General features: G+C 50.8%; 6 protein-coding genes across 6 annotated transcripts; 3 read left to right on the forward strand and 3 right to left on the reverse strand.

The window, feature by feature from the left end:
• Positions 1-573: 573 nt before the first annotated feature.
• On the forward strand, positions 574-2,734 carry J7337_007324 (uncharacterized protein; the record flags this gene model as incomplete). The annotated part of the gene is made up of 2 exons (XM_044824976.1): positions 574-676; positions 729-2,734. The coding sequence occupies 2 exons, from the start codon at positions 574-576 to the stop codon at positions 2,732-2,734; spliced, it is 2,109 nt and encodes a 702-aa protein (XP_044680633.1).
• Positions 2,735-2,925: 191 nt separating this feature from the next.
• J7337_007325 (uncharacterized protein) lies at positions 2,926-4,687 on the reverse strand (the record flags this gene model as incomplete). The annotated part of the gene is made up of 4 exons (XM_044824977.1): positions 2,926-3,423; positions 3,485-4,050; positions 4,098-4,476; positions 4,523-4,687. 4 exons carry the CDS (start codon positions 4,685-4,687, stop codon positions 2,926-2,928), a joined length of 1,608 nt encoding a protein of 535 aa, XP_044680634.1.
• A 684-nt stretch (positions 4,688-5,371) lies between these two features.
• On the reverse strand, positions 5,372-6,360 carry J7337_007326 (uncharacterized protein; the record flags this gene model as incomplete). The annotated part of the gene is made up of 2 exons (XM_044824978.1): positions 5,372-6,246; positions 6,294-6,360. The coding sequence occupies 2 exons, from the start codon at positions 6,358-6,360 to the stop codon at positions 5,372-5,374; spliced, it is 942 nt and encodes a 313-aa protein (XP_044680635.1).
• A 626-nt stretch (positions 6,361-6,986) lies between these two features.
• On the forward strand, positions 6,987-8,718 carry J7337_007327 (uncharacterized protein; the record flags this gene model as incomplete). The annotated part of the gene is made up of 4 exons (XM_044824979.1): positions 6,987-7,031; positions 7,074-7,366; positions 7,412-7,884; positions 7,934-8,718. 4 exons carry the CDS (start codon positions 6,987-6,989, stop codon positions 8,716-8,718), a joined length of 1,596 nt encoding a protein of 531 aa, XP_044680636.1.
• Positions 8,719-9,168: 450 nt separating this feature from the next.
• Positions 9,169-10,141, forward strand: J7337_007328 (uncharacterized protein; the record flags this gene model as incomplete). Its single annotated transcript, XM_044824980.1, has 3 exons — positions 9,169-9,467; positions 9,517-9,749; positions 9,867-10,141. The coding sequence occupies 3 exons, from the start codon at positions 9,169-9,171 to the stop codon at positions 10,139-10,141; spliced, it is 807 nt and encodes a 268-aa protein (XP_044680637.1).
• A 314-nt stretch (positions 10,142-10,455) lies between these two features.
• J7337_007329 (uncharacterized protein) lies at positions 10,456-14,588 on the reverse strand (the record flags this gene model as incomplete). Its single annotated transcript, XM_044824981.1, has 2 exons — positions 10,456-10,537; positions 10,591-14,588. The coding sequence occupies 2 exons, from the start codon at positions 14,586-14,588 to the stop codon at positions 10,456-10,458; spliced, it is 4,080 nt and encodes a 1,359-aa protein (XP_044680638.1).
• Positions 14,589-16,000: the final 1,412 nt, after the last annotated feature.

The raw sequence follows: 16,000 nt of genomic DNA on the forward strand, positions 1-16,000 counted from the left end.
AGTAATTTGTGGACCTGTAAGAAAACGTTCACTGTTATGCCCGTTTCGAGGAGATCAAGACGGCGCGTCGAATTGCCGGAGACGGCTTGGCATGACAGAGAGATCAGGATCAAACAGAATGCAATTCTGTAGCAGTTTTCGGTAGAGGCACCCTTGTCGCAATCTAGATTCTCGCTTGTGTTTCCACTGCAGATGCAGCTGTAATCAGCAACTTTTTGCTTCTGTAGCTAATGTCTTACACGGGTCTCAGCGGATTCCCGCTCAGTGGAGATGTGCTGCAGCGGAGAGGACAATCGGAGCGGGCGCCACATGGTGGATGCCAGGCCGTGTCTCTGCTAATCCGCCTTGCTTTTCTTTTTACTTTTACCTTTCTTGTTCCTTTCTCTCTATAAGAAGCTCTGTATCCTCTTGACAATATCTTCTTCTTCCTTTTCTCTCTATAGTAAACTACCAATTAAGCTACAGTTCTTCTTCAACTTTGCTCCCTCCAGGTCAAATACCTTGGACACTTATACAGTTGTTGCTTGATCATCCACCGTATGGCACAGTCGCTCAGCCCAGACAACGTTCACCATGATTGCAGACACCTCATCCATCGCCGGCTACACCATCTTTCGGGAAGAAGCCAACGACGCCGCTCCCGACCTCTCAAATTCTCAACATTTACATCCTCTCGGTATGTTTACCCTTTCAACTGACCCCCAATTGAACCCCCCTAACAAATACAGATCCGCTATCGATTGATGAGATTCGCGCTGCCGCAAAGATCATCCGTGATTATGCCAAGCCAAAGTCTCTAAAGTTCAACTGTCTCACTCTCCGTGAGCCTCTCAAGGCAGAATATGCTGCTTTCCGCGCCCGAACTGGTCCCCGACCTTCTCGTCGCGCTTTCGCCATCGTCATCGAGAAGGGCAATGGGCAAGTCTCCGAGGTCGTCGCCAACATCGCCGACGGCAAGGTCGAGCTCTGGAAGGACGTCACTGAAGTCGGTCCTACTCTGACCCTCGAGGATCTTGACGTCTGCGAGCGCGTTGCTCGCGCCGACCCTCGTGTCATCCAGGCCTGCAAGGACGTTGGCATCGACGACATGTCCAAGATCTACATCGATGCTTGGGCCATTGGCGTTGATCAGCGTTGGGGCTACGAGCGCCGTCTCCAGCAGGGTCTGGTGTATTATCGCGCTTCGCCCAACGACAACCAGTATGCGCACCCGCTGGACTTTTCCGTCGTGGTCGATACTGAGAAGGAGGAGGTCCTCACTGTTGATATCCGCTACGTCAACGGTGAGCGAACAAAGGTTCCTCTCACCTCGCACAACTACATGCCTGAGTTTATCGGCGAGAACTACATTGATGGCACTCTCAAGCCCATCAACATCACCCAGCCCCAGGGCGTTTCTTTCCGCATGCGAGGAAATGAGATTTCTTGGGCTGGCTACAAGATGCACATCGGATTCAACTACCGTGAAGGTATTGTCCTGTCTGATGTTCGCATGGAGGATCAGCATGAGCACCGTGAGCGCACTCTCTTCAACCGTATCAGTGTCGTCGAGATGGTCGTTCCCTACGGTAACCCCGACCCCCCTCACCACAAGAAGCACGCTTTCGACGTCGGCGAGTATGGTACCGGTCTCATGACCAACTCTCTGAAGCTTGGATGTGATTGCAAGGGCGCCATCCACTACCTCGATGCCGTCATGGCTACAGGCGAGGGTGATCCCGCTGTTATCAAGAACGCCATCTGCATTCACGAGGAAGACAATGGTCTTCTGTACAAGCACACTGATTACCGTGACGGCACCGTCATCTCCGCCCGTGATCGCAAGCTCATCATCTCCCAAATCATCACCGCCGCCAACTACGAGTACGGCTTCTACCATACCTTCACCCTCGACGGTACCTACAAGCTTGAGATCAAGCTGACCGGCATGCTCAACACCTACTGCATGCACCCCAGCGAGACAGCCGCTCCCTACGGAACCGAAGTCGCCCCCACCATCAACGCTCACAACCACCAGCACATCTTCTCCCTCCGTGTTGACCCCGAGATCGACGGACCCAACAACTCCATCGTCCAGAACGATGCTTTGCCTTCAGAGGCAGAGGTTGGATCTCCCGAGAACCCCTACGGCAACGGTTTCTACTGCAAGAACACTCCTCTCCGAACATCAAAGGAGGCCGCTGTGAACTACTGCCATGAGACAAGTCGATCATGGGCCATCACCAACCCCAACAGCATCAACCCATCCGCCAAGAAGCCGGTCGCTTACAAGATCCTCAACAACAACTGCCCCGGTCTCCTCGCCAAGCCCGGCAGTGTCGTGTATAACCGCGCTGCCTTTGCTCGCAAGAGTCTCTGGGTCACTCCCTACAAGGACTACGAGATCTTTCCTGCTGGTGACTACGTCTGCCAGTCCACCGGTGTCGAGAACCACCCTCACAACAGCACTATTCTCGACTGGGTAGCCCGCGATGAGCCCATTGAGAACACCGATATCGTCTGCTATATCCAGTTTGGTCTCACTCACTTCCCCCGCACTGAGGACTTCCCCGTGATGCCCGCTGAGCCTGTCAGCGTCATGCTTCGCGCCTCAAATTTCTACCAGAAGAACCCTGGTCTCTGGGTTCCCCCTTCGGCTCTCTGCGTCGATGCTGCATCTAAGGATGCCTTCGGTAAGAAGGAGGAGGAGGCTCCCTCTTCTTGCTGCGCTACCAAGACGATTCCTCGTCTTTAGATGATGATGTAATGATTGAGGTAGTGTAAAGTTAAAATGGGACGTGCTTAGCATTATGGCATATCGTGGGTTTTTGCATGGTTATATAGCAAGTTGAACATCAAGAATGAATGAATTACTCTCTCAAATATGTCTCTGTCTGTGAAGCCTCTCTTCGAACGTCTCCTCCCCATTTGGTCTCCGGCGCGCAGCTATGGCTTCGAGATTTGAAGATAAAATGACCCTAACCCTACTAAACCCGCCACGGCATAAAGCGACAAAGTGGCTCGTGACGTCTTAACGGGCTCCTTAGTGCTGACACTTCGATACTCCAAATCATTCCATGCCACAAAGACACTTCGCAACCAGAACTTGAACTGCCAGTCCGGGAACATGATTGTGTTCCTGTTCGTTTTCTCATCAATAAACCACGATGTGCACCCAGTTGCCCAAACAAGGCGTTTAGCCTTCTCTTGAACTCTGTCTATGTCTTTCTTCTCCGCTTCGGGAGTAACCTCAACGACGTCCGCTTTTCCTGTGAGAATTGGTCTGAGAACTCTCATTGTGTAATTGATCTGGCATTCTGTGGTGTAAATAACTGATAGATGACCACTTAGGGTGTTTGGGCCCATCATGATGAAGAAGTTGGGGAACTCCGAAAGGCATGTTCCGAAGTAGGAAGACGCCGCACCTTCGCTGACTTGATTCCACTGTCCTTAGTTAGCGAGTTGGAGACCAAGATTCATGGGAAACAGGGGACAGAATACTTACATGCTCGTTGATGCTAACCCCATCCCTTCCGAATATTTTCATGGGGAATAGTGGTTTCTGGGTCTCAAACCCATGCGCAAGGACAATGGCATCGGCAGTCACCAGCCTTCCAGAAGATGTTCGCACGCCTTTCGCTTCAATCCTCTGGATCGGATCGTTGTATACAAGCGCGACGTTATCCTGATGTAAACAGGCAAGGTAGTCAGTGTCATTGACCCTCCGCTTACAGCCAATCTCGGTTTTGGGGACCAGAAAATCCAGGTACTTGGCGGGTGCCGTCCTCCGAATATAGTCAGTAGTATCTCTGGCCCATTGGTTCCTCATTTGAAGACCTTCAGCAACTCTGAAGCCTGCAAAGTCTCGTTCTTTCAGATAGTATAACCATGCACGATATAAGCGCATAGCGAAGGGGATCCATCTCATGACCCATTTGAAATTGGCCGAGTAGGTTGGATTGGGACGTTCTGCAAGCCAGTGCGCTTGTCTTGCGAACTGGGTTGCCTTCTTGACAGCCCCGTCTCCGGAGGTTATGACAGGGAGGACTTGAGTTGCACTGCAACCGTTTCCTATTCCAATCAGTAACTGAGGAGGGTGTAATATGGGGCAAACCCACCAACGATCACTACTTCCTTATCTTTCCAATCGAAGGAGTGATCCCATTTGGTTGTATGAAATATTCGCCCTTCAAAGTCTGAAGAACCAGGAATATCACATTCTTTAGGTATGGATAGGGCACCGACAGCCGAGATGAGGACCTTCGAACGGCGAGTCATCACTTCCGACGTCTTGATATCTCGAATGGTGGTTTCCCAAGTTCCATTAGACCCGTCCCAATGGGCAGATTCAACTACCGAGCTGAACCTAACATGTCTTTCAATATCATATTTCTTGGCAACATCATTGAAGTAAGTTTGGATCTCAGGCTGCATGGCATATGCTTGAGACCAGTTGGGATTGAGAGCGAAGGAGTATGAGTAGAAATGAGATGGAACCTATAAGAGAGGTCAGATGAAGTCCCGTGGGCCGTTTGAGACATACATCGCATCCACAGCCCGGATAGCTATTGACTCGCCACGTTCCGGCCATTGCAGAATCTTTCTCGATGATCTCGAAGCTTCTGGTGCCGAATTTTCTAATCAATTGGACACCGAGGCCAATACCTGACATCCCAGCACCGATGATGAGGACGTCTGTTTGATTCATATTGAAATTTACTGAAGGAAGTGTAGAACGAATGCAGCTGTTCTCGAGAATGCGATGGGTGAATGGCAATGAAGAATGGGGGATTCAGGTTCAGATATTGAATTGACGTATATATAATTTCATTTCCACCTCATAAACATAATTACATACTTCAATCGAGATTATTACGCCTTATAGGGCGTCCATTGCCATTCTTCGCTCTCGCAACTGCAGTTATCCTCCGTTGACGACATCATCACAGCCCAAAACGGTAGTCAAGGCGAAATGTGGGTATCAAGCCACTCTACGAGCCAAAAACACGGACAACAAGCCGACCTCAACGATTGCTCGACATTCGGGGCATCCGGCAACGATAAATTTCATAAACAAGTAGACAACAAGCGGGGGTCGCGTTTGCGTGGGGTTTATGCCGCTGCACCTCGCTCCATTGAAATGAAGTGGCGTGCAGCTAGAAGAGGGGAAGGCATAAGAACAACACAGATATCAGGGTCATTTGACTACCTTCGGTTACCTAAACGAGTAACCCGCGTATGCATTGAAGACTGGTGCGTGGCACCTTCACAAGTGCAGCATAGCACGCTTGATGCATTGCGGGGCCATTATGCGAATTGTAGCTCAACCAAGGACGAGACATGATCTGAGGTAAAGACTGGCTCTTGATGGTACAGAAACTAACTAAAATGTTTACAAAGTTGATCCCCAGATTGACTTATCGCCAAGCCACTCCCAAATACTCTTATCCGCCTCCTCAGTATTACTAATAGAAACTCCCTTCGACTGGCCACTCGTATCAGGCCCAGGATCATTGAACAGCTGCACACAACGAGTGTTGTTCTTCCCAACCTCAAGCACCGTTCCACCAGGGTACTTGTCACTCTCCACACAGAGAAGCATGGCCTCGGCAACCTCTTGGGGCGTAACCCACTCATCCTGCCCCTCATCCACGTACTTCAGCTTCTCAGGATGTTCAGTCCACAGCGGGGTGCGCACTAAACCAGGTGCAACAGCATTGACACGAACGCCAATCTTCTCAACTTCTGCAAGACATCGCACAAAGCCTGTGATGCCGAACTTGCTTGCGCCGTACATGGGACTTCTGAGAGCGGGGCATTGAGCTGCGATAGAAGAAATATGAATCACCCGTTTGGGGTTCTCGGGTGAGGCTTTCTTGGGGGAGCCGTGAAGCCATTGTGAGATAGCGAGTTGCGTAGCACGAATAGGATGCGTGAGATTGATATCCAGTAACTTATAATGGTCGCCATCAAGGGGATCTTTAGATTCAGCGGAGCCCGGGGGATGCCAGAAGTTGGAAAAGTGAGGCTCATAGACACCTGCGCCTGGGCAAACGATGTCAAAGTCACCAAACTCTTTGACAGCAGTTTTGAATGCGTTGGAAAGATCTTTCCAGGACGTGACGTCTGTTTTGACAAAGACTGCACGGGGAGAGGAGTCTTTGTACTTTGAGACTAGAGCTTCGGCTTCTGGTCTAAGTGAAAGGTCTGCGATGACGACGTTGCAGTTCTTTGCAAGCAAGATCTGAGCAAACTCATAGTTGATTCCTAGAGGTGTTAGCATCATATAAAGTTAGATCACTGACTAAACATACCAGATCCAGCACCCGTGACGATAGCGGTCTTGCCGGAGACGGAGAAAGGGGCGGATTGAGGAGACATGATGCTAGAATGAGAACTAATTCCTTGTTTGTATTTGAGATAAAGGGCTACGCTTTGTATCGATTAATCCAGCCAAGATAGAAGCCATTCAGCTCAATAAATAACCCAAATAACTTCATATCCAAGTCGGCTCCGCTAATCGGGTCCGCTTATCAACCAGGTCCAAACTGCCGAGACGTCACTCATTACCCCACATTCTCATCCCTCCCTCGCCTTGATATCCTCTTCCGTCAGCATTCTCCAGCATCTTCGGCTTGGTCTCCGCATATGACTCAATCCAACAGTGGCAACCCCCATTGGAACAAGCACCTTGTTCATAAAACACCGCTCGGCTCAATCACCCAAATACTTTTAATCAATCTCTCAGCTTGACGACAATGCGGTCTTTTTCAGGCTGGTAAGTTTACCCCCCTCATTATGGAATGAGGTACTGATGCGACAAAGTCAAACTTGTAGAAGCAGAAAGCTGAAATGTGATGAAGCAAAGCCGGTTTGTGGAGCATGTAGTAAAAGTTCGCGGGAGTGCAGTTATTCCAAGAGATCGGTCTTTCGGCCATTTCAGAGTTATGCTAGAAAGAGGAGTCGAAGCGAGGTCATTGAGGATTTTGATGCGATTGATACCAGTGATGCCTATGAGGCCGGTCATGTCTGGGTCAATGTCCCGGATGAACGTAAGTGCTTAGCCTATCGTGTAGTTCAGGAAGTTAACATAGGTTCACCAAGTTCACTTTGTCCATATTGAAGATCCTTATGAGGAGCAGGATAGCATAAGGATTGAGTATCCTGATGAAACAAGGGAGACATCTCACACTGCGGAAGCGGAGCAGGTTTCTGAGTCTCCTGGTCCACAATTAGACCTTTGGGCAGATGATTGTCTTGTCATTGAAGGGGAAGCATATGCTCCAGTGGGCGAGCCAGAAACTCCAACTCCTGGCGAACAACCAGATCGCTCCAGACTGGCAACACTTCATCTGCTAAAGCATTACAAAGAAGGGCCAGGTATCTGGTAAGTTTTCCTCTTCTTTGATGCAAGTAATTCTAACAATTTCAGGTTCGACATCTTTGACACTGGCTGTTACTTCTCAGGCAAGGTCCCTGTCAAAGCAGCAACGAGTCCCCTGCTCAGGTCATCCATGTGTGCTATCGCAGCGAAGCACCTGTATCGCGTGAACAAGAGCCGCCTTGATTCAATGACTGATTCTAGATGGCAGGGATATGACTGGCGCTATGAATCCGCAAAGCATTACGACGAAGCTATTCATCATCTGAAGAATGCAGTTGATCTTTGTACCTACGAGAATAACTTGAGTGATAAAGAGGATATGCTTGCTGCTGTTGCTATCCTCTGTATCTATGAACTAATGGATGCCCCTGGGACAGCTTGGAGAGCGCATCTTAGTGCTTTACCTCTGTTCAGCCCAGCGGAGGATACTTCACATCCTGCTTCACCAGTGGTGATACCGCGCACAGCTATCCAAGGACCTATTCTTTGGAGTTTAGCGCGCCAGGATCTTCTATGCGCTTGTAAGCTTCGACCCTCTCCTCTATCTATGCACCAAGCTGACTTTCTCAGTTATTAGTGAAACGCAAACTCGTCTTGATCTCAAAGACGTGCGCCTTTGGCAGAATGCAGGCCTCGCAACCACAGAGGACGGAACGCTCATGCCCTTCAGTCCTCCATGCTCAGCCGAGATTCGTACCGTAGCTGATATCGAAGAGGACACCAAGAGTAATGAACTTACGTGGCTCATTGGCAAGCTCTCAAATCACCTCACCTCAGGCGACGCCATAAATCCCTCGGACTACGCACTCCCTCTCGGTCAACGCCCAACCATTGGCGTCACACAAGAACGCCTCCTCGAACGCTGGAAAATGCTACTGAAAGAATTTAAGAAATGGCATGACAGTCTCCCATCAACATTCCAACCATATGCCCGAACACCATACCCTTCGTCGGACTCCTGTTTCAGCAGTTTCACCCAAATATGGTACGAACTACCTATCTGCGCTGCAACTATGCAAAACTATCATATGGCCATGATTCTCCTCCTCGTGAACCAGCCACAAGAATCAACATTCATCCGCTCCACTGTCTCTGCGCGGCTGAAGTCTTATAGACAGATCCAACAAGAAGTTCATCATTACGCAAGAGAGATTTGTGGTGTCAGCTTAGCGGAGCCCTCGGATCCTGTGAGGGCGAATTCAGTGCAAGCATTGTTTGTGGCGGGGCAGGTATTTTATGAAAAAGGCGAGCAGGAGGCTGTTTTGAAGCTATTGGATGATATTGAGAGGGATTTGGGATGGACTACGAGGTTTCATCGGGCAAAGCTGGTAGATGAATGGCCTAAAGAGAGCTAAGACACCATGCATCCCTAAGGGTTTTCAATTCTGACGAGAGGTTAACTAAGCCGCAATGTTGCGTCGATAGAGCAAGTGATTGCCCGAAATTCTAGGCCGAGATTGCAAAGTTACATAGTCTCCTGCCATCGCCTGCGATGCTACCGCGGCGAGCAGTAATTCCGCGATGATCTTAGCCTTGATTGCCATTTACTCGTGAGACGGCTCTAAATACTAGTTTCTATTGGTCATTCGGCTTGTTGTCCATTTGCGGCACGCCACATCATCGCTACAAATGCCAAACTTAAAATTGAGAGTGCTGCGAGGTGACGAATTGTGGTTAGATTGAGGGACAACTCAGCCGCGGCTTACAGTCCGATAGCTCCGTGTGCCGCTTTGACGGCTCTATAAATACTGACAACTCACTTCAAACAACAATTGAAATTGATATCTTTATTAAGAACAGAAACAATGGCTTCCTCGACTTTTGGACCTCGTTTGGCTGGAAAAGTCTGCATCGTGACAGGCTCTTCCTCAGGCTTGGGTCGTGCAATTGCACTGGCTTACTCTCATGAGGGGGCGCACCTTGTTTGCGCTGATCTTCAGCCGGCTGCACGTGCGAATGTAAATGGAGAGGAGGAGGTCAACACAGATGAACTGATCAGATCAAATGGCGGCCAGGCCATCTTCGTTGAGACGGATGTCACCAAGACTGCTGCTGTGGAGCGATTGGTATCTAGAGCTGTTATCCAGTACGGTCGCATTGACGTGTAAGTGCAAGGCACAAGCCCGCTGAGAATAGACGTTTACTCTGTACAGGCTGGTCAACAACGCTGGCATTTCTGTTGAAGCGGGCAAAGAACCTCGTCGGGTTCACGAGACTCCGGAGGACTGGTGGGACTTGACCCTTGCTGTCAATCTCAAGTCCATCTTTCTCGTCAGCAAACACGTCATTGCTCAGATGCTGAAGCAAGAAAAGTCTGAGACTGGCGACCGAGGTTGGATCATCAACATGTCGTCAATCTTTGGTCTCGTCGGAGGAGTTACCAATGGTAAGAACTCTAGAGACCTCTCTACAATCTTTGCAACGCTAATCGTGCAGCTGCGTATGCTGCCTCCAAAGGTGGTGTGACGAACTTGACGCGAACCATCGCTCTTGATTATGCGAGAGATGGCATCCATTGCAATGCAATCTGCCCAGGCTGTAAGTACTCAAGATCTCATGACTCGCATCGATGCTGACGGATGTGAAGTTACGGAGACAGCCATTTTCGCCGACACCATCAAGACTCGCGACCAAGATCTCATACGTTCATTGCATCCTCTTCATGGAACCGGATCTCCTCAAGATCTTGTTGGTGCCGCCATCTTCCTTGCTAGTCAAGAGGCGCGATGGGTTACTGGGGTGAACCTCCCTGTAGACGGTGGCTATACAGCACGGTAGTGACTCGAAGCCTTAGATACGTAGCTATACACAAGAAAAAATTCACGATCAATGAGCATTCAGAGCCATCCCAATTTATATGTATTCATCCATTCCATTATCCATTATCCATACACAAAGAAATATATCTTCCCATGATCCTATCGTAATGCACCGTTCCTCATACAGATATTGCATCGTCCGTCTTAGTATAACCTCTACATAACCTTCTTCGCTACTCAAACATCCCAGACTCAAAGAAAAGTATACAAAGGAAAAGATATCAAATGAGTGACTCGGGTAAGCATGTTCATACATCCATCTCATCCATTCATCTAAGCATCAGCTGATCCATCAGACTGAGAAGAAGACCTCGTCGCAGAGGAGTTGAGGTTGCGTCGTCGCACAATATGGCTCCTGTAGTTATTAGTATCAATGCATCATCAGTAGGAATTAGCGGGGAAACTTACAGTCCACTACCATTCCGAGGATCTCGAACAATGACCAGCTCCTGCGCCCTTTTCGGATCTTTGATGGGCTTCCTCCCCCCACCGCTCTTGCTCCTCGTCATGCCGCCGTTGTTAATCTGAGCAACAAGAGCAGCAACCTGGGTCTTAAGCGAGTTGACCTCCGCGTTAGCAGCCTTCTGAGCCTTCTTTGCCTCGTCAAGCTGCTTCATGAGTTTGTTGTTCTCGGTGCGGAGTTGCTTCAACACAACAGCTTCGCGCTCAGCGCTCTCAAGCTTCTTGGTGAGTTCATCACGCTCGGCGGTTAGGGCATCAACGGTGGAGACTTTCTCCTGAAGCTTGGCGGCGTTTTCTTCAGCGGCGGTGAGCTTGCCTTTGAGGTCATCGCGTTCGGTGGTGAGGGTGTCGACGGAGGCGGCTTTTTCTTTGAGGGCGGCTGCTTCTTCCTCGACGGTGGCGAGCTTCTTGGTGACTTCGTCGCGCTCGGTAGTTAGGGTGTCAACGCGGAGCTGGAGTTTACCAGCATTTTCTGCGGTGGCAGCGAGCTTGCCGTTGATATCCTCCAGTTCGGCTGTGGTGGTAGCGACCTTCTCCTTGAGCTCTGTGTTCTCGCCTTGAAGTTCCTCGACGGTGGGAGGAGCGGGCTCTTCAGGTGCTGGGGCAGCCTCGGGCTCGGGCTCAGGTGCCGCCTCTTCAACTGGAGCCTCAGCGGGTGCTTCAGCCTCGGCCTCAACCTTCTCCTCCGTTGGGGCTTCTGGCTCAGCTGAAGCTTCAATCGGAGCGTCAACAGGAGCGTCAACAGGAGCGTCGGCCGGAGCTTCAGCCTCCTCGGCCTTTGTCTCAGCCTCAGGCTCAACCTCGGGTGCAGGCGCAGGTGCAGCCTCCTCAACCTCTTCCTCAACAATGATCACATCCTCAGTCTCCGGTACATCCTCAACAGACGCAGGCTGCGGCACGCTCGCAGGGTCTGGCTTCTCCGTAGCATCAGAGACAACACTAGCTGTGTCGTCAACGGTACTAACAGAGCTCGAGATCGTCGACAGCGAACTCGACACCACGCTCGCAGTATCTGACAACGACCTGAGACTCGAGTTCTCCGACCTCAGACTCTTCACCTCGACCGCCAACCTCAACACCTGCGACGTCTGATCATCCTGATCATTCAGTAGACTCCTGACCTGCTCCTTCATCGTCTTATTCTCCCCGTGCAATTGCTCATACTTCTTCTTCAACTTCTTCCTCTTCGTCTCAACCTCCTCAACCTCCTTCGCCACCGCCTCCTTCTCCTTAGTGATTGATTCGATCTGCGATTTAAGCTCTCCGTTCTCGGTATCAAGACCAGCAATTCGGGCGTCCTTACTCTCAGTGTCCTTGGCCCAGGTGTCCTTCTCCTTCCTCAAGTCGTCGATCGTAGCCTGGAGTGTCGTGACCTGCGCTTCGAGTGCCTTCTTGTCGGTTTCGAGTCCCGTTAGCTGTTCCTGGAGTCTTGACTTGTCGCTTGTGAGATCAGTGATTTGCTTAAGCATGTTCCTCTTGTCCTCCTCAAGGCCTGACTTGTCCTTGTTCAGAGACTCGACTTGAGACTTGGAGTTCTCGCTGTCTGTCTTGTAGCGGTCACGCTCCACGGTGAGCTCGCCCAGCTCCTTGGCCTTGTCGAGAAGATCTTCTTCCATATTGCTGACGCGGAACTGCATGGACTCTTGAGAGATCTCCATGGTTGCAATCCGAGCTTGGTAGGCTGTCTCTTGAGACTTGCGGATAGCCTTGATGTCCTCGAGCTCTCGCTCCAAGTTGATAGCCTTGGCTTCAAACTTGCTGTAAGATTGAGTAGACTCTTGGCTGGTCTTCTTGAGATCCTCATAGTTTCTCTCAAGAGCAGCCTTGAGCTCTCGGTGCTTGGCGAGATGGTCTTCAAGCTCCTTGACTCTGTTGCTGAAGTTCTGCTCAGTCTGCAGGAGCTCATCTCGCTCCTTGGTGAGCTTCGAGACGATCAGATCACGCTCCTTCTTAGCCTGGTTGATAGCCTGGTCTCTCTCCCTCTTGACCTGCTCAAGAGCAATGTCGCGTTCCTTCTGGAGCTTAGCGATGGCAGAATCGCGCTCCTTCTTGGACTTGGCAATAGAGACATCGAGATCTTTCTTGGCCTTCTCAGCAGCGACTTCACGGTCCTTTTGGAGTCTGTCGACAACAGAATCGCGTTCTCGCTGGATGCGCTGGATGACTTCATCTCGCTCGCGCTGAAGTCTCTGCAACTCTTGGTCACGATCCTTCTTGGACTTTGAGATGGTCAAGTCGAGATCTCGCTGAGCTTGCTCAACAGCTTGGTCGCGTTCTCTCTTGAACTTGTCGACGACCTCCATGGCTTGGTCACGCTCACGCTTGAAGCGGTCAAGGACTTGATCACGATCCTTCTTGACCTTGTCAATTGACATGTCGCGGTCCTTCTCGAACCTCTCCAAGGTGCGACGCTGCTCATCAAGGCGTGTCCTTGTTCTCTCAAGAAGACGGGTCTGCTCCTCAAACTCAGTGACGAGTCTGTCCCTGGTAGCTTGAGCCTTGTTTCTCTCCTCTCGAAGCTCATCCTTGTCGGACTGCATGTGGGAGAGTCTGTACCGAGCGTCATCAAGATCCTTGAGAGTCTCTTTCTGCTTGGCCTTGAGAGACTTGAGCTCGCCTCGAAGGTTCTCGAGCTCATTGTTCATAGTCCGCTCGACGTCAACACGTGAGCGAGCCCGTTGCCTGGAAGGAGGACGCGTAGGCTCAGGAAGCTGACGCTCTTCAGGAATGCGTTGCACCGGTGGAGCAGGCTGAGGCTGCTGCTGTTGAACAACGGGTTGTTGCTGGACCATGGGCTGTTGGAAGGGTTGCTGCATGACGGGCTGCAAGACAGGAGGGCTGATAGGCTGAGCGGGGAACATCAAGGGCTGTTGCATGACAGGCTGGGCAATCATGGGCTGGGGAGCAACAGCAGGCTGATGGCTGATGATAGGCTGTTGGGCCATCATGGGTTGATGCGTGTAGGTCTGTGATGTAGTGGTCTGGGTAACCGACGATGAAACCATAGCATTCTGTGGGTTGACGGTAGTCTGTTGATGTTGTTGCTGCTGCTGTTGAGGCTGTTGCAATTGCAGTTGCTGTGGTTGCTGCTGTTGTTGTTGCTGCGGCTGCTGTTGTATCTGTTGCTGCTGATTGTTGGTGTTGCTCGCAGGCTCCTGTGCCTTGGGCTCGATGTGGATGTGAAAGGTCCGACCACGACTTCGTGATCTTTCCTTGGTCCGCTCTTGTTGACGCTCAACTTGTCGACCAGATGTTCTCTCAACCTCACGCTCTGTCCGACGCTCGAGCTGACGATCTGTCTCAAACCCAACTCTCTTCTCTGTAGGTCGAGATTGTTGAGATGTGCTCATGCTTGTATTACGCACGATGGAGCGAGACCGTGTTGGGGTCTTGGCACAGTCATCTTCACTGTCGCTCATGACAGTAGTAGCTCTTGTCGAAACAGAGACATTGGATGAGGTGCCCCAGCCAACCTCTGAAGCTGAGTCGTAGTTGTCATCCGACATGTATGACATTCTAGGTGAGGGCTCTGGTGATCGTGTGTCTTGGGTGCTTCGGAAGCGAAGTTGAGGAGGTTGGAACATGAAGCCTCTGCCTGAGTCCTGTCGTCGTGGAGGTGGTGACGGTGATGTAGATGAGACAGTGTTGGTGGATACAGTCGAGGCGTCAGAGGCAGTGGTGGCTTCAGACACTGTTGAGAGTCCATCAGAGTCCGGTCGACGCGTTGGTGGTCGTGAGATAGATCTGTTTCTCGTCATGGCAGAGCTGGATCCTGAGTTCCTTGTACTCTCATCCCATGAATCGGACTTGTTTCTGGGCGGGTTACCCCGGATCGTGAGGGCCATGGCAGTCTCTTGCTGTCGTTGTTGTTCATATTGTGACAATGGATCGAAAGGCCGCCGCGCTGGCGGGGCTTGTTTCGTCTTGGTCTGTGACTTTCTCATCTTGTAGGACTGCTATGCTTTGATAATGGAAAAAAAAAATAAAAGAATATTATGTTTGTTGCGAGTTTCTTTCGTGTGTACTTTCGTGGGTTCCGGGGGAAAAGTAACGGTTCGAAGTGGGTGGTACGATCGGCGGGCGGCGGTGAGTTGGAGGGGTCGGGTACACTAGATAAATGGTCAAGAAGACGGGTACAAAACAAACAAGAATAAACCTCGCTGTATTAGATGCTGTGCAATCTCTACTTGGGAAAAAGAGGAGAGAAAAAGAGCACCTCAAAAAGAAGAGAGCGTCTGGCCATCCAGTTTTGTTCAAATCGCCCTGATCTTGCGGGTGACAGGACGGGCCAGGGTAGGGATCCTAGTGCCGTCCGGGTCAGAGAGCCCGAGGAGCCCAATTCAAGAAGGATAACCTTGTCTGTCGAACCCGCCTCAGGGTGGTTCGAGATCCACTGCCCAACCCCATTGGGCACGGCACGTCCCCCAAGGTGCCAGCAAGTCGCTGGCCCGTCTGTCCAACAGCAACAGCTGGTCCAACGAAAGAACTCTGGCTGTGCCATGACGCGTGAGGCATCACTAGCTTCAACTGCTGTGGACGGGAGAGCGGGAAGGGCGAACGAGGCCCCTGTCGTCTTGACAAGTGACCCGACATTCTCAAGGGCCTCGATTGGTCTCACCCCAGAGTCAGCGGGGTGATAGAGTATCCAACATACAGTGGCAACATGGCCATGTGGACAGGCGTGGTTGAAGGGGAAGATCCCCGGTACTGACGGGCAGTGGATTTAGCCTCTGCAAGTGCCAGGGGGAGCACAGATCAAAGCGTCGTTTCTGTCCTACAGTCTACGTACTCCGGCTCTGCAAGAAAGGGGAGTCGACAGATGCAAGACTCCATAGCGTACAGTTACGTGTACACGATTTGTTTGCTGTGCACAGGGCCAATTCCTTCTGTGCTGCCCTCCGCCGAATTTCCACAGCTCAAAACATTTCAGCGTGCCCAATCGTTAAAGTCAGGGCATCCAGTCAAAGATCAGCGCCTTGGGCAACAAAATCGACAAGGGTGCACCCCTGTAGCGCTTTTGAGGCCAGGTTTTTGTTTGTCTTTGTCGCTTTAGGCGTGATTTACGGTCGGGCTGCAACGTTTATGTGGGGGTTTCCGATTCGCTGACGGATTTTTGTCATTTTTCTCGAAGGCGGCTGGTGAATTGAGGCAGAGCGATTGTTTGGTTACGATGCGATTTGAAGCTATCGAGAAATGTAAAAATAAGTTTGAAGGCATTCGCTAAACCTGATACTAGTGATTGAGGCTTTCTGACTCATTTTGCAGTATTACTCACTGTGGCTGGCGCGTACATAGTCGTAAAAAGGCCTCATAGATGGCGAGGCAAGGCAAAATGAGGCTATTCGCGGACCTTCGT

This window comes from Fusarium musae, chromosome 5 (genome assembly GCF_019915245.1).
Source record: "Fusarium musae strain F31 chromosome 5, whole genome shotgun sequence".
Lineage (NCBI taxonomy): Eukaryota > Fungi > Ascomycota > Sordariomycetes > Hypocreales > Nectriaceae > Fusarium > Fusarium musae.